This window comes from Oryzias melastigma, linkage group LG17 (assembly GCF_002922805.2).
Source record: "Oryzias melastigma strain HK-1 linkage group LG17, ASM292280v2, whole genome shotgun sequence".
Taxonomy (NCBI): Eukaryota; Metazoa; Chordata; class Actinopteri; order Beloniformes; family Adrianichthyidae; genus Oryzias; species Oryzias melastigma.
The window spans coordinates 28,777,890-28,800,183 of NC_050528.1; the positions used below are offsets into that span (position 1 = coordinate 28,777,890).

Consider the following 22,294-nt stretch of genomic DNA (forward strand, 5'->3'; position numbering starts at 1 on the left):
TAAATACATAAATTTTTCTGACCACGGAAATATGTTTGAAATGATTTTTGAGGAACCACAAACAACAGCTGCAGCCTCCAACGTTCCAGCCCCGCCGCACGCAGCTGTAAATATTCTATATGTGCTGTTTATGATGCTCAACGCAAACAGGTAAGTGCAGGCGGGATAAAATGTTTACGGCCTCACTTCCGCCACTTACTGCGCAGCAGAGAGTCCACTGAGGGCTGGTGAGTACTGGAAAAAGGACGTGGCTGAGCTCGGACATTCCCGTACTCAGGAAACCGCATCTAATACGATCACGGCATGTGCGGAGACAGACACCGCAGGAAAGCTTTGAAAAATTAGCCTGTCAACTTATCGTCCAACTAAAGTGGGTTTAGCATTCATCGAGGATCCACACAGGGCTGCGTTAGGAGCCTTTATGAAGCTCGTTAGATGATGAGCCTGTGGAGACAAATGCAAAAAGAGACGCCTAATCTGGTTGGGAAGTTGCTATATTTAGGGCACTTTGCACAGTTGGTGGAGCTGGATCTGTTTTTGACAGGTTAAGAAACCATGAAGGCTGTGAAAGTTGACACATTAACGTGATTAATAGAACATAATTAATGCTTTAATATTTATTAACACCCTAAGGCGTCCTGCTGTGCGATCAGTCTAATAAAACTCTGTCTAAAATAAACTTAACATTTTTTGCCATTCTGTGATTAAGATTTTATTCAATTAAGAGATAATACGACATTTTGTTGTAGTTTTTGGACAAAACCAATCCTTTATTTTGATAAATAAATACAGCTGTGAGGTCCGTGATGTTCCTCTATCAACAGAAATTGTTCATACATGGCCCAAAGGAACCTGGGACTTTAGCCTAGAAAAAAAGTTTAAATTGAAACAAATTCATTTTTCTTGATTCTGATCTCCTGCTCTAAATAAAAGTATAAATGATGGTGATTTAATATAAATATTTTCAATTTTCAGACCTCCACTAAATAGACATACATAGAAGCAAACATTTTATTAAAAAGTGAAAATCATGGTTCAATTCGTGATTTGCTGAGCTTGATTCGTGATCGGATCGGACCGCCACATGAGCAACGATCCACAGCCCTACTTTCCACAGCAAAATGAATCCCGTTTTTTCCTGTTTTTGCATGATTGTATGTGTAGTGTGTGAATACAACATGTAAAAAATAAAAGCAAAATAAGGTGGTGTCACATAGTTGCAGTTGTGCTGATTAAAATGATCCCAAATAAGCAAACAGGTAGTCTTTTAGATTGAAAATATAGTAGACAAAAAACTAAGTTTCAGACCCTTAAAAAGTTAAAAATAAATATTCTAAATATACAGTTTTGAGTTTAATTTTTATTATTTGAAGATTCATAATTGACTGGCAAATACTGTAACTAAAATAAAAAAATAATAATAAAATAAATAAATGGCGATTATCACAAGGAATTTTTTCCAAATTTGCGATCAGTTAATTTTTTCTTAATCGATTTCTGGCTATAGAAAAAACATTTTTTAAGTCAGTTTTTCCTTCAACAAAAAAAAGAAAATAATAAAAATTGGGATGAAATGAAAGCAGATTTCTTACCTTTCAAACCCTATCTGTCGTATGGATCTCTCCCAGGATGAACCTGCGCAGAAATATGCAGAGATTTAAGACACACTTTCAAAAACCACTTCGGTATTAATTAAACAAGCGGCGATAAAATGCCATACTAATAACAAATATTTAGATTTTAGTATTTTAGGTAAAAGAATCTGGCCAAAAAGTTAGCTGAAACATTTATGTATCGAGATGCGTATCGAATCGTGAGAGAGACAGATCTGCACCCCGAAAAAATAACCTTCATTTCTGAATTAGCACGTTGTTTAGTAAACGCCACACAAAGGCTACTTCATAAATTATTTTCAGCTTAAAGGAATCAGGAAAAGTGTTAAATGTGTGAAAAAGGAGGAACCAAAACATTCCAAATATCTTCAATTTTGGATATTAAAAAAACTACTAGAGCAAAAATATGTTAAAATCTCCTTTAACTGACAAACTAAGGAAAAAGTTCATTATCTGTGACATCAGGATCCGTCTCTGTTAGCAGAAGACGAGAGGAGCTGACATAAAGACGTGTGATGGGAGGAGGCCTCATCCACCTCCACCATCTGGACTTATCTGTCCACCTCCACGCAGATCCTCCCTTTCTAACAGCTCACTGAAGGACAGAGGGAGGTGTCCGAGATAAAATGAACACTGCAGAGTGAGGACAACCGTTCAGCAGGAGAAGTGATCGCGCCATTATAGATTTAGTAAAAAAAGGTCAATTTAATGACCGGGTTCTTGATAAAAAGCATCTGTAACCTGGAATGGAATCAAAACCTCCTCAGAGGAAACAACTTTCACATCAAACAGTTCAACATCTACAAACAATGCTCTTGTAAAACATTAAATCAGATGAAACCATAATGAAAAACGCGTATTGTTCAACTGTCACATCCGTGACTACACTCCGAGGATATCCTGTTTTTGTTTTGGGTAAAAATAAAGCTTTAGGATCATGAACCTGAACATTCCTAAATGTCAGTTAAACTGTGTGTCAGCGCCGTGAATGACTGAAGCAGACGAGGCTAAACAGAGAAATCCTCATTCTGAAGGAGAAACATCTTCTGGATTATTAAAGATTCCACTCATCCGTTATCATGACATAGAAAAAGAAAAATTTGATGTTGAAGTCACGATTGGACTGCTGTTATTTTAAGTTTGAAGGTATTTTGTTGAACTTCCATAAATTCAGAGCAAAACACACAAATATGTCATCAAACATGATGTCCAAACTTCATCGTTTGTGTCTCCAGAAAAAACAAACTCCAAATGAAACCCAAATGCATTTTATTCATTTCTGAATCATTTCAAGGCCTCAGATAACTTCAGTGACATCTACTGTAGATCAGAATATTCTAAAGATAATAATTCCTAAAGTTTCAAAACACATAACAGAATCTTCCATCCATTTTCTTTTGTCCCTTTCAGGGTCCTAGTTTAAAACGGATGATGAGAAAACTCTGATGACCCAGCATTCTAACAGCATTTAAACGCATCACTCACACACAAATCTTTTCTTTCATGGAGACGTGAGAAGAGTCTCACATCAGATTTGTGCGTTACTGTGATTTTGTGTGTCTGTAACAAGCGATTTGTGCATAATTATTAAAGATTTTTGTGCGTAGTTAGTTTCAAGTTGTGATTTTAAGTAGTGCGCGTGTGAATTCTATTTAGTAGTATTTTAAATTTCATAAATTTTGTACTTGTATGAGTTACAAATCCGGAAGTACACAAGCACACAAATCCAAAGGTAGACACAAATCAAGAATTACACATAAAAGTCAAGAATTACACACACACAAGTCCAAAGTTACGCACAAATCAAGAATTGCACACACAAATCAGGAATTACGTACACACAAATCCAAAGTTACGCAAAAATCAATAATTACACTCACAAATCAAGAATTATGCACACACAAATCCAAAGTTAAAGCACAAATCAAGAATTACACACGCATAAATCCAAAGTTACGCATAAATCCAGATTTACACACGCTCAAATCAGAGTGAGTCTATTTCCTCTCCGTGGTCCATTCCTTGGTGAAGGCGGGATACTCCCAGGACATTCACCAGTCTGTCACAGGGACACAATCACACACCCAAACACACTCAGCCACTCCTAGGGACAATTAGAGTCACCAATAAACCTATGAAGCTTTTTTTTTTTCATGCAACTATAAAAAAGATTTTCTAAAAGAAAATGTTAATTGTGCCCGCTCTCAGGTTTCCTTTAACCTTGGGAGCGTAACAGACAAATTCTTGGTCTACTGGATCTCAAACTGTCACATAATAGATAGTTCAATCAGTCATGCGCCTTTTTTATACTTTGTAAAATGCTGGGATTTTGTTACAGAGAAAATGTGAAGCACTCACACTGAAACAGCTCAGTTAGACATGGAAATTTGGTGCATTCATTTCAGTAAATATTTGCGATAGCAGGAACCTCCTGCAGATGTTTGTTCTGTTCGTGATATTCATCTACATCGCAAAGCAGCCAGGAAGTCGAGCTGAGTCAGAAACCAGAAGATAAGATGCAGCAACGTTCTCACAGACTGGAACGCCGTACGACCTAAAACCAGGTCCAAACATCTGCAACATGTCACTTCACCCAGCCCCCCGTAAGCCCACAGGTGTGAGAGGAAGCCCGTCCTGCCTGTGACATCACACTGGAGGAATGCTGAAGGTGAAGCGAGGTCACCCCCATCCACAGCGCGACAGAGGCTTACTGTGTAATGCAGAATGAGCGCGGCGTGGAGGTTTGTTGAGGAGAGTGTGAGACCTTCTGTCTGTTGAGGTGAGGCCACGTTTCACCAAAAATACCTTCTCCTCGGACCTCATGTGAGCATCATAAAACAGCCTTTGTGTCTCTGGGGCCCGCCACCAGTCCCAGCTTCCCACAGGATGTGCAGCTTTAGTGTTTAGTGTCTTAATACGGTGATGGGACAGAAAGCAGCTGAAACAAACCGCTTAGGTCACATGTCTAAGTCAAGGCCCGGGGGCCGGATCCGGCCCTCCTGATCACTTTATTTCATTGCTATTAATGGCCTGATGTTATTTTGCATTTATTTGTGAAATTTTAACAAATTATATTTTTATGGAGAGTAAAATATTGAAAGTTATTCAAGTTGATTTATTCAGGAATAATATTCCTGCATTTTAATTATTTATAGTTAGGTTAAAAAACTACGGTTTTGAAGTTTTAAAAATTGGAATTCTGCTACCTTATTGGACAGTTTTGACATTTACTAAGATTTTTTTTAGTTCATTTTGGAGTTTAGCTAATATTTTAAGTAACATGCAAGCTATTTTGACAAATGTAAGCTTTTTCAGTTTTTTAAGGGTATTTTAAAGCTGCATGCCTTATTTTTTCAGCTACATGCTATCTGTTTTAGCTAACCTAGTTTAGTTTTTAGGCTAATTTGGCATTTAGCTGATTATAGCTGGATATCAGCTTCAGCATTTTCAACTATCAGCACTAGCATCTTCATCGGTCAAATTCAGCTTTCAGCATTCATACTAGCATTATCACAGGTAATGGTAACTATATACATCTAGTTCATAATTATGTTAAAAAGTTACAATTTTAAAGTTTTAAAAACTTAGTTTTAGAGCGTTTAATAAATGTTTATCCTGTTCGGCTCATGACCAAATGTGTGTTTTCGATTTTGGCCCCTTATGTTCCCATTAGAAGGGGCCTTTTTAGAGCAAGTGTGTCCAGAATTTTTTTTTTAATCCGACCCATCAAGCGGATATAAAGTCCTTTGTTGCGAGGGTAAACTGTGGCGCGCTGAGAAGAGCTTCTCTTCACGTGGATGCGCTCTGAACCACAGAAGTTTACATTTAGATGTATGTAATGACTTTATGTTGTAGCACGACCTTTTTAAAGTTATAAAACCGATGTTGACATGTATATTTAAGCGCTAGAAGCTCTGCGCTAAAGCTAGTGGACTAGCGATTATTGGTGACATCATCGAATGAAAGTGTTGTCTGAATTATGAGACAGTGTTTTTTCATAACTCTCCGTTTGGAGGGCTAAATGAAGGGGCGGGGGGGGGGATTCAGATTGGGCCTTTGACACATGTGATGTGGGGTAACTTCCACGGCCTCAGTCCCACCCACAACCAAGATGTGAATTTCTAAAGAACAACTGCTCTGCAGAAAATGTGTCTTTTTATTTTATTTTCATTTTGACAAATGAAAGTTCTTGAAAAACATCTGAAATTCAGAGCAATCCTCTGCAGTCAACCCAGCTGACATGAAATGGAGCAAACTCTCCTTCATGCATTAGAAGAGACGCTTTTGGAAGCAACTCCCCGTGCGTCGAGTCACCGCGCAGGAATGACGGATGACTCGGAGGGAGTTCATCTGGTGACCAGCCCCTGACCTGCACACACAGCTGGAGGTGTTGGCTCTTCTGGAAAGCCTTTCTCCCTCCCGCTCAACGCAGCCCAACGCTCTAATGCTGCGCTTGGCTGCTGCAAACAGAGGAAATGATATGAAGTTATCCGAGGGAGGATAACTGCTTCGCTGTGGAGGAGGACTCCCTGTTTATACTTGGCTGCCAAAAGGAAAAGGGTGTCGAGGGGGGCTAAATACCAGCTATAGAAATCGGAGATAAGACCTTTCTCAGGTTATGTCTGGTTTCCTGCAGCAATGCAAAAATAGAATATTAGGAGAGGAAGACATTTTCTGCCATCCTCACAAACAATAGGCTTCCAAAAAGAAATGTACACAAAGAGTAAGTAAAAACTTGTTCTTAATCCTAAAAAAAATAAGAGCCCAGAATCTAATCTTACTGCTTTAGCCGTGAACTGCCCGATCCTGTTGGATCCAGCTGAAACGCCTTTCAGGTACATTTCTCCAGATCTTCCCTTGAATTCCAGAAAAAGTTCATGACTCATAAGCAAAAACAGAAAAACCACAATTCAATAAAGAATCCTAACTGTCATCACGACTGTAGATGCGTCCTCCAAGAGTAGACAGATTTTATGATCTCATCACTTCAGAAGATCGATCTGCCAAAAAATGCAGCCCTGGAGGATCCAGTAATAAAGATCTCCTCTGGAGCATATTTAGTCTACCCTCTGTGAGCGGCTCCGCGTGCTTCTGTTCTGTCTGTGGGACGGGGTTCGCTCTACCCTCGGAGGGCCCTCTCCCAGAGCTGGCTCGGCTTCACCACACATTTCACTTTTGATAAAAGCCTTCACGAGAAAGACAAGTTCTGCTATTAACACCTTTCCAACAGCAAATGTGCAGCTGCAGTATTTGCAAGTTTTGAACGTCTGTATCAGCGTCAGGTTCAACACTTCTTACTGCTGCTTTGGTACAATGGAGGCCTGCTACAGACGGTTACCGATGAGACGGCTATGAAGGTACGTTGATAAGTGTTTGACATAGAGATTAAGGGGAAAACATTGAGAGCCAATGTGTATCATGCTAAAAGTTGTTTTAATCATTCTGCATTCATCCAACCACATTTCAATGAGTTGCTGTGCCTCATCGTTGCTCCACATTTGTCTTTGGCTCATGGCTGCTTTATTCCTACTCTATTTCCATCCCGTAATATTAATACTTTTGGTCCAGGTGTCCCACCCCGAGCACAGAGACTATTCAGACTGAGGAAACAGAGTTCAGTCCAAGACCACCTCGATGATGGGTCTGAGTTCTGGTCTGGACCAGGTTCTGGTTGGGTATTTTTCAGACTGAAAATGTGTTCTGGATTATTGGGGTAAAAGAAATCTGGTTCACTTTAAGCGAACCAAATGTGTGCAGTCTGAATCCACCCTGGGTCACAGAGACACAGAAGTACCGCTGAGAGAGTCACTCAGACGCAGCACCAACAGTATAGCAGAAAAAGATTTAAAGAACCCTTGAGCCCTGACATGTTCACTGATGTTTTTGTAGAGCTCTTTTAAATCTCTCTACATCATCCATGTATTCCATTCATTGTAAATGCGACATACAGTCAAAGCTTCCATGTAGCGAAGAGACTAAAAACTTGACGGTAGCTCCTCCCACATGTGACAGGAACATCTAGTTCAGGGGTGCCAATACCTGATCCCCGAGAGCTACCACCCTACCTGGACCAGGTGTGTTCATTCAATCAGTATGTAAAGACATCTGACTGAGCTAATCAGCAGCTGGGAGGACTTGGAGACCTGGAAAACGGGCAGGGTGGACCGGGAATGGGCAACCCTGGTCTAGTTTATGAATACATTTTTGGACAAGCTTTGAAATTATATCTGAAGCAAATCAGTAACCATTCGGTGGTTTATTTACACATGTATGCATATATATATGTACACACACACACACATTTTTTTTTAGTTTGTAGATGTAAGAAATCCAAACTGGCATGTGGATGGGAGTTGGCCTTTAGACAGTGGAAAGCTTGACCCTTCAATGATGAAAGGCTCAACTCAAAACCACCTGAGTCATGGATGGCACACACACACACACACACACACACACACACACCGTCTGGCATAAGCATGGGGCACAACGATTTCCTCTGTTTGGACACACACACTCACACACACACCCACAGCACTGTCTCACTTCCTGGATTTGTTTTGACCAGAACAGAGTTAATGACTTGACAATTATGTTTGAGTAGAAATGTCTGTCTGCAAACTGCAGCTCTGTCTCAGTCACTGCTGAACTCCACTGTTAGTCACCTGGAGGTAAATCACTCTCCTGTGTGATTTTCAAAGTGTCCAAACCATAAACTCTATGGATCAACTTCATTCCCGTCTTTAAACCTCGACCTATGAAGAATTTTGATTCCTCTGCTGCAAACCTCTGGAGCCCCGAAGCTCTGCCCACAAAGGCTGCAGTGTACTCACAGCTGAAGTTGGAGGCGATGGAGTTCCAGGCCAGAAGGCTGTTGACAGTAATCTGATAGACGATGTGGAGCAGCAGGAAGGACATACTGGTGAAGCAGAGGGACTGCAGCAGACGGCCTGTGTGGCCTGCAGGGGGGAAAGAGTTACAGTCAGTTCAATTTCATTTGCTCCAAAGATTCCCCAGCTCTTCCTGCAGATGCACTGATACTAGGAATTCTCTTTGCTGGTCTGTTTTTGGACCACTACTGAGTGGATCAATAGCATTGCAATACATTGCAACCATGGGTTTCTTTTTATTTAAAACAAACTTATTCAGTTTTCTGGTTTGGGTGTAGAGCTCCTTGAGGGATCTCTGCTGGTAATTCTGATATTTTTACACATGTAGAGTAAACATGACAGCAGGAAGGCTGTGGGAGCAGCTGATTCTGCTCTCAGAAGCCCAAGTAATGACTGCAATAAAACCTCAAAGCCCTGACTGCATGAAGAGGACACGTCACAGATGTGAAAAAGAACACACGGCAAGCAAAAAAACTGCAGCCTCTCGGCGAAGAATAAAATGCAGGAGAACAACCCAGAGCTGCAGGAACATGTCCTCCTCACAGATGTCATTGCTGCTGTAAAGTGTGCAGACAGAACAGCATGGAAGGAGGAGCAGAGCCTGTTGCAACAGATGGTTCGGTCCTTAACGTGGATGTGTTTTTAAACCTCAGATGATGGTGCAAGTTCCCATCCTAAAGTTAAAGTCCTGTTAGTTGTCACACACCCAGGTGTGTAACATTTGTTCTCAACATTTGACCCATCCCCTGGGGGAGTGGTGAACTACAGACCCAGCTGCACTCTGGAACCATTTGGTGGTTCAACCCAACGAGTTATATCACTAGAGATGGCATGCTAGCTTGTTGCGTACGCAAAGTTGGACTCAGATTAACTCGGTAGCGCAGAGGGAAGAGCCCATCAGCGATGAATCCCTGTCCAGTGGGCGGACCGGGAAATGTGTCGTATGAAAGGCCACCTGCCCACTGCCATGTTGGTGCCCGAGTCCTTCTGATAGAGGCCTGTGGATCCACTTATAGAACGGAAGCCTCCAGCGTCGCCGTTTATAAACACGGACCGAGGAGTCCAACAGCTTGTGTAAATTTCAGTCTGTGTGTAGATTTGAATAAAATCACAACCATGCATCAGGTATGCATTGAGTTTCCTTTATAATAACCTATTTATTATTTTAAAAAAAGGTTAAAATGTCATTCATTTGTTGCACTTTCCTTGTTAAAAAAAAAAAAAAAACCTTATTACCAAAACCTGTGAATTATTTTTCTGACGATCAGAGTTTTTTCCATTTTAAATCGGAACAAAATTAAGTACTTTGTGGTCGTTTTACTATGTCTGCTAAACCACGTCTCATTGTTTTTATACCATTCCAATATGGCGTCGCTCTTTATATATCTTGGACAACAGTAAAAAGCCAGCGTGCCATCTCTAGTGACATTAACCTCTATGGCTCAACCCCCCAATCCAACCTCTTAATGCTGAGTGTCAAGCATGAAGGCATTGGAGCGTTTGGTATGAGCCAACCATGGATTTGAACTAATGACCTACCAGTCTCAAGGTGGACACTATCACCAGACCATGTTGTCTGCAAGAATTTTGGAAGGTTGCATCAACAATGATTTGAATTTCTGCAAATTCCTACACTTTGATTTTCCTCTGGTGCATCCAGCAAAGGTCCCCAGATCTCCTGCTCTCCAGCAGCTTCCTTCCAGAGATCAGAGAGGCCTGTCTTGGTGTTCCCATAATGTCAAGCCAACTCGGCTCCTCTGTGTGGAGAAGGACTGGCTTGAGTGAAGCTCCTGCTACGGTTTGAACCCTGTATCCGGTCACAGGAATGCTGCAGTATAACCATGTTTAAAATGAAAGCATGACCGTTTTAACAGTGATGAGCTCAAAATGACTTATAAGGACAGACTTGAAGGAGCTGCAGATCAACAGTTGGCTGTCTGACCATCAAATTGTCTGGATTAGCTAAACAAAGTTTTATATCTGTTGGTTGTTATTACAAAATCCCCCCCTTTTTTAAATCTGAAATCTGACCACAGCACACTCCAGCGTGACCAGACTCCGTCTTTGACTGAATTCTCCAGACTGATCAGAATCAGGAGCGGACGAGGAGGTCTGCGTCCGTTTGGGTTAAGAGTTCAACTGGATCTCAGAGGTGGAGGGATGTTGAGAAGGGAAAAACAGGAGGAGCAGGGCGAGGCTGGGGGGGTCAGACGTCAGCCTGCTGATCTTTTGTGTGATCTGTAACCTCTAGGTGAGAGGAGGAAAGGAAAGGTTTCTAGTTCGGCTCGCTGAGGTGTCCTTGACTGGGGTAGAGGGGGAGGGAGGGGTTCCTGATCTTTTTATGTGTTTGTTTTCTCTCCTTGTGTCCTTCACACTTGAAACAGGTGAGTAAGGTTGACGACAAAGTCACAAACTCCTGATTGTGTAAATATAATCATCTAATCCAGGGGTGTCAAACTCAATCGCACAAGGGGTTAAAATCTAAAACACACTTTAAGTCACGGGCCGAACAGGATAAACATTTAGAACACTCCAAAATTACATTTTTTAAACTTTAAAAATATAAAAAATTTTTACATTAAAAACTGGCAGAAATATTATTCCAGAATAAATCAAATTAAACCTTAAATAAGCTTCCATATTTTACTCTCCATAAAAACATTTTGTCAAAATTATACTAGTTAGAAATATACGCAAGATAACATCGGGCCATAAATAACAATAAAATTATCTGTTGGGCCCGGTATAATTACCAGGAGGGCCGGATTCGGCCCCTGGGCCTCGACTTTAACACACGATCTAATCCATGAAAAAACAAACAAAAAAAAAAAAATACAAATTTCTAAAAAGTCATTTCTGAGTCTTATTTGCCAATAAAAGTCACCTTTTACTGACAACATGTTGAGTCTTTTAAGGATCAGACTTTTTGCCATTTTTCCAGCATCTCATCACGCAGCTAAATCCAGTCGTGGCTTCGTTCCAAGAGTTCCCCTATAGAACCTTCAGGTTGAGAAAACACTCAGCATGCCTCAGCAGAACTTTAAAGTCCAACTCATGGTCTCGTCATTATGATGAAGGTGTTTTTAGCCAAAATGTGAAAACCTGTGTCGTTTTCTAGGACATAGTTTCTGCAGAGCGGCAGGTGTTCAATAAAAATTCACCTCTGAGTTGTGGTCATGACTGTTGGCATGTTTCAACCACACCCTCCCCCGTAGCAGAGCGGAGCTAGTGGCCTGCCCAGTTTTTCTACGTCACAAACACAATCTTTTTTTTAAAGGGCTCAGTGGATCACAGTGGTTTTATATAATAACCATCGACTGTATAAGAGAACTGGACTGAGAGACCCCTCCCTCTAGCGTTCCAAACAGGAAGTACCCGCTGGCTCCAGCTATTATTCAGTCATTCTAGTCATCAGAATCAACATTCTTACTTTTCTGGTAACACTTTATAAGAACTACATTCTGTAAAGCATTAGTTAACACCTAAACATTTATAAAGCCTCACTCCTACTTTATCAAGCATTAGCAAGTAACTAACAGTAGCTAACTTTAGTATCATGATGAAGGGTTCAACAGGCAAAAATATTCCTCACTTTAGAATAGGTCACAAAAAAGCTAATTAACAAATACTAATAGTTCTATAACTACATGAATTCATTTTGAGTTACAAGTCTATAACTGATTTATTAATAATACATGTCTAAAAATGTAAATGTTGTACATTTACAAGGTTTCTGAAATCATTTACAAAAACTTTGTAAATGAGCTTACAACTTAAAGAACCACCTCTAAATATTTTTTTTATAAATCACTTAATATTTAAATTTAAATGCTTAATTGTTAATGAATAAAGTCTTAACATACCATTAATAAACAGTTATTTTAAATCATGAATAAAGTGTTAACACATAAGCTACTTGCTGATGCTTAATAAAGTAGGAGTGAGACTTTATAAATGCTTAATTAAGTGTTAACTTATACTGAACTAATGTTTAACTATTGCTTCTTAATGTGTAGTGATTATAAAATGTTACCTTTCTTCTTTACAGCAAGTAATCAAGTTATAAACTGACCAATCAGATCGCTCAATAAAAGCATGTGGTGCCTGCTGACCCCTGTGTCGAACCTTCCAAACGTTTAACATATTTTGTCTAGTCCACTTTCAAGTGTAAAGGGTGTAAAAGTGCAAGTCCTTATTGGTGATAGTGGTTGCTATAGCAACGTTGATTCAAACCTGCTCAGAACAATCACTGCTTACTGATGATCTCTGGCTCCAACATGCCAACGTCTGTACCAAATATGGTTCATTTGATTATTTTCTATGGGTGACATCACACTTGATCACTCCAGATCTCTTATACAGTCAATGATATTTATCTAGCTTTATTCGATTCAGAAAGTTTTAACTTTTGCTGCGTTTGTCCGGATTAGGAAGCTCCTGCGGCGTTCATGCTGTTCTTGATTAACTCAAAATTGTGTTTTTTCAAATCCAAAAGCTCCCTGAAAGAAAAGCATAACTGGCAGAGAAACCAAAGAGATTTTTCGTGGATAACGACATATATCCTGGCTCAGACCTGCTGGCACAGCCATTGGGCAAGGCTTGCTTCTGTTCAGAAGTTAAATAAATACTCTGGTGAACCACAAGACCTTTAAGAGTTGAATTCATTGTCAGAGGAGCAGAGCCAGCCCTTCAGCTTGGCTTTCTTGGGTTTCATGCTCTCAAACAGATCTGGTTGTGGGAGCAGCGTAAAGGTGTTGACGAAGACCGCGTCTTTCTTTAATGGAGGCAGCTGTCGCAGGGCTGATCCTGGGGGGTGAGAGGAGGATGAGAGGGAGCTGCCACAGCTGTGCAACACATGGCTGTTTTATAGCGCACCTACAGGTATTTGGGATAATTTCAGGAGTTGTTATGGTGAGCGTTCCCCACAGAAAAACATCTTTTTCTTTACTCAGAAATATCGAAACGGTCACCATGTTTTGGCTTTCTGAAGTATTGGTTTTGTTTGGTGGTGTGCCGTCAGCCGTATTAAAATGTCACACATCTCTACAGTCTGGTCTGGTAGTTAATTAAGGTGCAGCATTTCCATCTCATTAAAAGTTACTGCATCCTTTTGGGGAACTTAAACAGCTTTATGATAGTACAGTACGGCATCCAGGCTAAAGTGAGGCGCTGCAGCCAAGCCCCGGGCCCTAACGTTATCACCGTGTGCACAACAACACCACACATCAGGCTCATTAAGTGAGTGAAACCAATTTGTGCTAATTTCCCATTGCACTCCTGGGGATTTCACTATAAAGGTAAAGAATGCCAGTAAATGGGAGAAATAAGCAATTTTAGCAAACGTCTGCTTCCAGATTGGTCTTAAAAGCTCAGGACAATGTAACTGCTTTGGCTCCGGTGTCTCTTTTCCTGTTACTAACAGAACTTTGTTGTTTTCTTAACACCACTCTGATCTGGTGACGTTCATATTGAACAGGAGTTTTGTTATTTAAACCTCCAAACACTCTCCCAAGAGTAGATTTTATACGTCTTCCCAACAGAACCAATTGTTCTGCTTGACGACATAAAACCTGATGGAGCCACATGGTCCACAAGCTTTAGTCTCATGACGAGGAACGGGTCCAGCTGCACAGGGCATCATGACTGCATGTTGTTAACAAGCCCAACTCTTTGAGCATGAAATTACAACTGATAAAACACAAACACCACCTCAAGGGAGAATGTTTTGTAATTGTTTAACAAGGTAAGAGATCATACTTTGTTCACACGGACTGAGAATGAGAACCCTAAAGGGAAGGAAGGATAAACAGTGCAATTACAACAACTCCAAGTGACTCCATGAAACGGTCTTTGTCCTGAGCTGGAGAACAAGGTTGAAACATCTCAGGGAACACAGCACATCTGTGGCTTTTAAAAGAAAATTACTACTTGTTCATTATTCATGTCTGACCTTTGGTTTAATTTAACCCATCGATCGAAGCTAATCCTGATACTCTGGAAATAAAATAAAACTGACCATCAAAAAATTAAAAAATGACGTCAACTTTATCCAGATTTCTTCTTGAACTATACAGAAAAAGTGTCTAATGTGTAAAATGTCAATTTCAGGTTTATTCTATATGGTTTTAAAATGATATAGACCAGGGGTCGACAACCTTTGACAGTAAAAGAGCCATTTGGGCTCGTTTTCTACTGATCAAAACCTAGAAGGAGCCGCATAGATTTACTTTTATAGCCTTTAAGAAATTTGGATTTGCATTGATGACCTTGTTTTTCTTTAATAAATATGAATTATGTCTATTTTTTGGAACGAACAATAGCAAAAAAAAAAACTAGCTCCTCTCAAAAGATCAGAAAAGACATTTTACCTTTCATCTCACTAGATGCCAAATTAGCAAAAAAGCTAGCTCGCTGCTTGATTACTAACTGAGCTCCAAAATAGCCTAAAATTCCCCAGTAAACTAAATTAGCCAAAAATGTTAGCATGTTGCCAATATAGAAGCTAAACTAAATTAACCTTAAAAGCACAGTAAATAACAAATTAGCCATAAATGTTAGCATTAGGTAAATATATTAGGTAAACTCAACTCATATTTTGCTCAATATTTCAAAAACTATAAAGTTTATGAATACCACAAATACTAGCAGTGATGTCCAGAACGAGTTGAACGTTTTGATATCAAGATTGCTGAAATCGCTGAAGTGTGATTAAGCTTTAATGTGCTGAAAAACTTAAAGGAGAATCCCTATCGAGTGAAACTTACCAAGCATTCGCTCAGTAAAGAGAAACAGGATCACAATACCAATTAAGTGATCATTTAGAAAATTACTACTATTTTATTTTTCTTCAGCCAGAGAGCCACCATGGAGAGATGAAAGAGCCACCTGTGGCTCTGGAACCACAGGTTGTAGACCCCCGATACAGACCCTTATTAGAAGAGATATTGAAGGTAATGTCCCAAAAACTGTGTGAAGTCTTTCTGTTTATGTCCTTTTCTTGTGAGTGAACCCTTTTTTTTTAATAAAGGGAGATAAAATCAGATAAATGTGCTCTCTTTAATGGCCTTTAATGTTTGACTGTAAAAAGATCATACAGGAATAACTCCTTATCTGATGAAAACAGGCCTATCTCTGAGATCAGGTTGTTTCTTTCAGGCTGCGGCCCCCTCCCTGATGACAGACAGCGGAGGCAGACAGACGGGATGCGAGTCCTGACAGGTAACACTCAAAAAATAACTCACACTTTTTGACGCCCCTGGCCTTTACTTTATCTGTAGGAGAACGATCGTGCCAATATTACACATCTCTGATATAGACTCAGGCCTGTGGAAAGTTGACTCTCCGTGTCAAACTAACATTTAGATCAAAAATGCTTTTTTGAAACATCACAGCTGTGGAGAGCAGACACAGACTCGTCCCATATGACTCAATACACTAATAATAGAGTTTTGCTGTGTTACACATTATTAAAATGACTCACAATAGGTACTACAAGGAATTTGGACCATGTTTTCTGCATCCAGAAACAACATTAAGACGTTGGAACAGTTTCAGCATCAAGTCTGTAAAAATGTCTCGTTCTGATCAGGAAACAGATTTACAACTCTCGTGTTTTAGCAGATTTTCTTCTGTTTACTTACGGTTTGTTCAAGCAAGCAAAATGCCTCTTAGTTTTCTCTAAGGGTAGGTTCACACTGGACGCAGAAGCGTGTGCATGTGTGTTGTGATTGTGTGTTTATTTTCATCTCTACAGTCTGTTTAGATACAAAAACATGATCACATTTGTCAATCCTGGAGTTTTATTGTGAAAAATTGGTTATATTTTGAAAATAAACCGGATTTTCTCATGTATCTTGATGTAACTTCCTGCCAGGATTGACGAGAATCGCTCGTTAACAAAATAAATCAGACGGCGAAACAATCCGCTGCACGACGGGAACCTTACGCGGAGGACCGCGGAGCTCTGCGGAGGACCGCATGAAATTAGTTTTAGAGAAACATTTTTATTTTAGCAAATGATGGTAAAGTCATTCCAACATGATCAGTGTCACTTGTTACATTCAGGTACATTGTGTTTTATTCATGCTTTTCTCTTGAGGGAGGATACATAAAGAAAATGAAGCTTTCTTTATACAAATTGTTTTGAATCTGGAGCAAAAAATGCAGTCTGCAACAAGGAGAGGAAGATGGAGGGAGGGGTTACTTCATGCCTATGACAACTGAGATACCAATTTCTAATGAACTCCTGCCGCTCTGCAGAAACTATGTCCTAATAAACAACAGATTTTCTTATTTGAGCTAAGAAAAATATAATCGTAATTAAAAGACCACTGGGAACGATTTGAAAATGGGTCAATAAATGGTTGGAGTGGGACTTTAAATGACTTTATTTTTCTGATTAAAACTGGATTTATGGTAGAATCAAAGATTGTGATTGAACAGTGGACACTCACCAGGACCAGTGGGTCATATGTGCCCCACGGTGAACCTCTTCTAACTCCATTAGTAAACTGGTCTTGTGCAGTTTCTACTTTCTTTTTTAAATGAGCTTCAGTCTAGAAGTCATATGGTTTCCCTTTAGTGGTATTTATTTGTAAATTGTTGTGTACATCATAGCACTAATAGTAAAAAGAAAACCAATGGAGTAAAATCAGAATACAAAGGGTCACACTGGGAACATTTTCTTCATTGGAGACTGAACATATTTTGACTTATCCAAATTAGTTTAGTTCATAGTGTTATCATTTTTTCAGACAATATCTCAACAAACATATTCCATTTTCTCATTCATAACAGGTCAAATAAGAACACGTTTTTCTTATTTTAAAGTTACTCCAAATCCAAACCTTTAATATTCAGTCACACAAGGGGCCAAAATCCAAAACACACCTTAGGTCACGGGCAGAACAGAATAAACATTTATTGAACACTCTAAAACTACGTTTTTAAAACTTTAAAATCATAACTTTTTAACATAATTATGAACTAGATATATAGCATTACCTGTGATAATGCTAGTGTGAATGCTGTAAGCTGAATTTGGCTGCTGAAGATGCTAAAATTGTTAGATGAAAACACTGAAACTGAAAACGCTGAAGCTGATAACCAGCTAAATTATTACCTAAATGCCAAATTACCCAAAAAAACAAAACTTTTTTTTTACATCAGTCAAAACAGCTAGCATGTAGCTGAAAAAATAGCTAAACTCCAAAATACCCTAAAAAATCTTAGTAAATGCCAAAATTGTCAAAAAATCTAGCAGAATGCCATTTTTTTACTAAAACTTTAAAACCATAACTTTTTAACGTAATTATGAATAATAAAAAGGCAGGAATATTATTCCAGAATAAATCAACTTAAACCTTAAATAACTTTCAATATTTTACTCTCCAAAAAAACATATTTTGTCAAAACTATATAAGTTAGAAGGAAGTACAAGATAACATCGGGCCATTAATAACAATAAAGTGAAATGATCTGGAGGGCCGGATAGGAGTACCCGGAGGGCCGGATCCGGCCCCCGGGCCTTGACTTTGACACATGTGAGTTAAAGGGATATGGGTTACTGTAATACTTTTACATGATAAATTCACTTCATTAGTTTTTATTGCTGTAAATTTTGACTTTTTTGAAAATTTTTGTTGGATTTAGAAGTTCTTGATCCAAAAACTCTCTTGATCAAGAAACGATAAGTTTTCAGTTCCAGGTTAAGATTTAAGAAATAAAGCGGATCCTGTTGGAAATGAAAGCACACATTAAAGTGCTCAGACAGGTGAGCATCCCGACTCCAGGCGCCTCCTCTCTTTAACTATTGATGAGAGCATAAGTGGTCCACTTTTCCCCTCCTGTCTCTCAACTTCCTGACTGTTATGTCAGCCGGAGACGCAGATGAATCTCAGACTGGACGTTGTTCTCTACGACAGAAAGGGTCTATGTATTATTAAAGAATGTTGGTGGTTTTCAGCAGAAACCCATATTACAGCTGCAGAGGTCTGGGAGGTTTGCTGTTTAGCATTTTGCGGTGAAGCGAGAGCATGAAGATGTGGCTGAAGTTGGCGGCTGCAACCTCACATTCATCATCTGTGAGGAGAGCAGCCACCTCAGTCACTTCTGAAAAACCATAGAGCTTCATTGTGATTCCTATTTCTGAGGGATGAATCATTTCATGAATACAGCAGCTAGTTTAACCAGCCTTAAAAACGACTTTCATCCGCTTCTCCAAACCAAGACTCAAATACAACACTGACAATGAGTCTAATAACTGGGAATACTTGTAAAAGGTCACGAAGAAAACTACATAAAACTATCAGAGAGAAACAGTTTTTTCACTTCTCAGTCACTAAAGTGGTTTAACATAAGAAAAAATTTAATAAAAACACCCCAGATTTCTCCCACTTTCCCTTTGAAGACCTTTACAGCTTCTTTTAGGAATCAAATGACAGCATATGTGCTCAGGGTTTTATCGTTTATATGAGCTTTATCTGCACCAATAAAGCCAAACCTTCATCTCCAGTGTCAATACTCATCAAATGCTCCCTCATTCTGGCTCCGATTGAACATGTTTGGCTAACAGAGGAGTTTTTTTATGACTCTTGCCTCCACTTACCAGTATTACCTTTCATGGACTAACTACGAGCCAAATCCACCTTCAATACAAAGAGATTGACGTCTCCTGGAGGGAGGCTGGTTCGCATTAAAGAAGACAACATTCAAACATTTCTGGGAAACAGAAAATCTCCAAGCGATGGAATCAAAGCCGTCAGAAATGTGAGGCTTCAGAGCTGCTCTTACCTTGCATTGTTGTGCTTGTTGGCTCTGGGAAGAGTGGAATGAGCAGGAGATAGATGAGGTAGACGAAGGACAGGACGTTGTACCTGAAAAGGCAAGCTGTGGAAAAAAAGAAAAAAAAGAGAAATTACCTTCAGACCATAAAAAAAAAAAAAAACTACAATCCTCCTCCGAGCATCCATAGAACCCTGAAGTCCTCAAACGCCATCTGTGTTGTTCAAACTTCAGTAAATACAGAGCAGAAGAAGGTGCAGGGTTCTCTTTAGGGCTGCCACGATTAGTCGACTAATCAACTATTGAAATAGTTGACGACTAATTTAATATCGATTAGTCGTTACTTTCTATGAAGTCGGTGTATTAAAGATGAACAAAGTTTTGAGCGTTCAGCACCAAAACATGTACTTTTGGTTATATTTGAGTCAGTGAGACCAAAACTTTATCTTTAGTGAAAAATATTCTTCGTTTCAGATGATGAACTCATTTGATTTAATCTTGTTTTAATCCCAGAAACTATTGAAGTGAAATGAAGAATTTATTAAAAGATTAATAAACTATCACCCTAATTGTCTTTATTTTTAGTCAGTTTAAAGCTAATGTGAGCTTTACATCCACTTTCCCCATGACCCGATGAGTCGACTAATCGACAAAATAATTAAAATAATTGTTTGTGACAGCACTAGATCTCTTCTTGTTCGTTTCATCAAAAAAGAAAAGAAAATTCAGCTTCTTAGAAAACCTGACTCGGTTCACTTTTAAATACAAATCAGAAAAAAATAAGCTCTTGTCAGTAAAAAAAATAAATAAATTCACAGAGACGCCACGTGTAAAATCTCTTTCTGTGAGCAATAACAAAATCATGTGATTTTCAGACCAAAATGTTCTTTTCAAAACTTTCTCATTCAGTATTATTTATATAGCATTATAAAAACATTTATAGCACATTTATTTTTTTTAAAAAGTGCTGCACAAGTAAGTAAAATATAGAGAAATCCAACACCAACATTTAGAATTTGATTTTATTACCAGAACAGAATATTTGGAGTATATGAAACAAAATTACAAAACCTTATTGCAGCGGTGTCAAACTCAATCACACAAGGGGCCAAAATCCAAAACACATCTTAGGTCGAACAGGATAAACATTCAGTGAACACTCTAAAGCTACATTTTTATAACTTTAAAATTCTACTTTTTTCACGTTAGTATGAACTAGAAAAGTTGCAATACTTTTAATGATTCTCATGCAATTGCTTTTGCTGAATTTGGTCACTGGATATGGAGTCTGGAAAGGGCCAAAATGAAATACACCATTAAATAAATAAATAAATGTGTCATTAATTATTTAAAAGTGGCAACAAATAAATAAATGTTGAAGTAAATGTGGCATTAAAATATTAAAATAGAACCTTTAAATATTTCATGACATATTTATTTATTTCATTGTCCCGTGTAGGTTAAAAGAGCCAAATTGAAATAAAAATATTTAATGTGAAATAAATAAATAAATGTGTCATTAATTATTTAAAAGTGGCATTAAATAAATAAAAGTTTAAATAAATAAATAAATGTTGAAATAAATGTGGCATTAAAATATGAAAAGAGCCATTAAAAAGTACTTTTAAACATTTCATAATATATTTATTTATTTCATGATTTAATGACACATTTCATGAAACAGGAAGTGGACACACCATTCAAATGCAATCTGTCAAACTCTGCCGTCAAACTCAGTGGGCGGGGCTAACTCTCATCACCGCTGCTCCATTGCTCTGGCCTGGTCCAATCCTCGTCATGGCGAATTCACGGAATCATGGCAATCCATGATATCTGTGTCGACTTGGTGAGAGACATTTTGCAAATTGCAGACGATGTGGAATCAGAGTCCCATAACCAAGAGCAAGTACTGGCCATGATTGAGGAAATTGTTGAAGTTTTGGATTAATTTCCGCAGTGTCTGACGTGGACGTCGATCACAAAGCATGAAAACAATTGAAAATACAAATAACGTCCTCATCTCGAACCATCATGTGGTGGAACAGAAAACCATAACCATACTAAAAGTTTTACTATCATTATTTACTCGCTTATTTGTTGATACGTACCTTCGTTATGCAGTGAGCAACGTGGGAACGCACCCGTTTGCACACTGCATTCAGGGTTATTTGGCGAGCTCCGTTCCCAGCCAGGGAGTCTCCCATGCCGCACAAAAGCGGAAACTCCGTGGGGAAAGGATCCGGTGTTAACAACGGTGCCGCAGAAGTGGACGGAGAATACATTTTTATTTAGCGAACCTAACAAAAGTTCTTCGTTTCACCAAAACAATGTTTACAGCGTGTATGTGAGTGAGGTGTCAGACAAAACTTTAAAAAAGAAGATTCCCGAGATTCTTGAGATCAACGGTCCTGCTTTGACGTCCAGTCCATTAAGAAAGATCACAAAGGTCTCCATTACTGATTTCGACTACACCAGGCCAGAGCAATGGAGCAGCGATGATGAGAGTTAGGCCCGCCCACTGAGTTTGACGGCAGAGTTTGACAAATTGCATTTGAATGGTGTGTCCACTTCCTGTTTCATGAAATGTGTCATTAAATCATGAAATAAATATATTATGAAATGTTAAAAAGTGCTTTTTATTGGCTATTTTCATGTTTTAATGCCACATTTATTTCAACATTTATTTATTTATTTAAACTTTTATTTATTTAATGCCACTTTTAAATAATTATTGACACATTTATTTATTTATTTCATATTAAATTTATTTATATCAATTTGGCTTTTTTAACCTACAAGGGACAATGAAATAAATAAATATATCATGAAATATTTAAATGAGCTCTTTTCATATTTTAATGCCACATTCATTTCAACATTTATTTATTTATTTAAACTTTTATTTATTTATTGCCACTTTTAAATAATTAATGGCACATTTAATGGTGTATATATTTATTTCATTTTGGCTCTTTAGAGACTCCATAACTGGATGCTGAAGTCGTTTCCTGA

At 38.7% G+C, this 22,294-nt stretch overlaps 1 protein-coding gene across 1 annotated transcript in view; it reads right to left on the reverse strand.

Moving 5' to 3' along the window:
* Window positions 1-22,294, reverse strand: part of LOC112151977 (piezo-type mechanosensitive ion channel component 2) — a gene marked incomplete at its 3' end in the record, with an annotated part of 96,189 nt that overhangs the window by 65,432 nt on the left and 8,463 nt on the right. Inside the window, 3 exon segments of the mRNA XM_024281161.2 lie at window positions 1,593-1,635; window positions 8,444-8,569; window positions 19,292-19,387. Of these exon segments, the coding sequence (XP_024136929.1) occupies window positions 1,593-1,635; window positions 8,444-8,569; window positions 19,292-19,387 (265 nt within the window).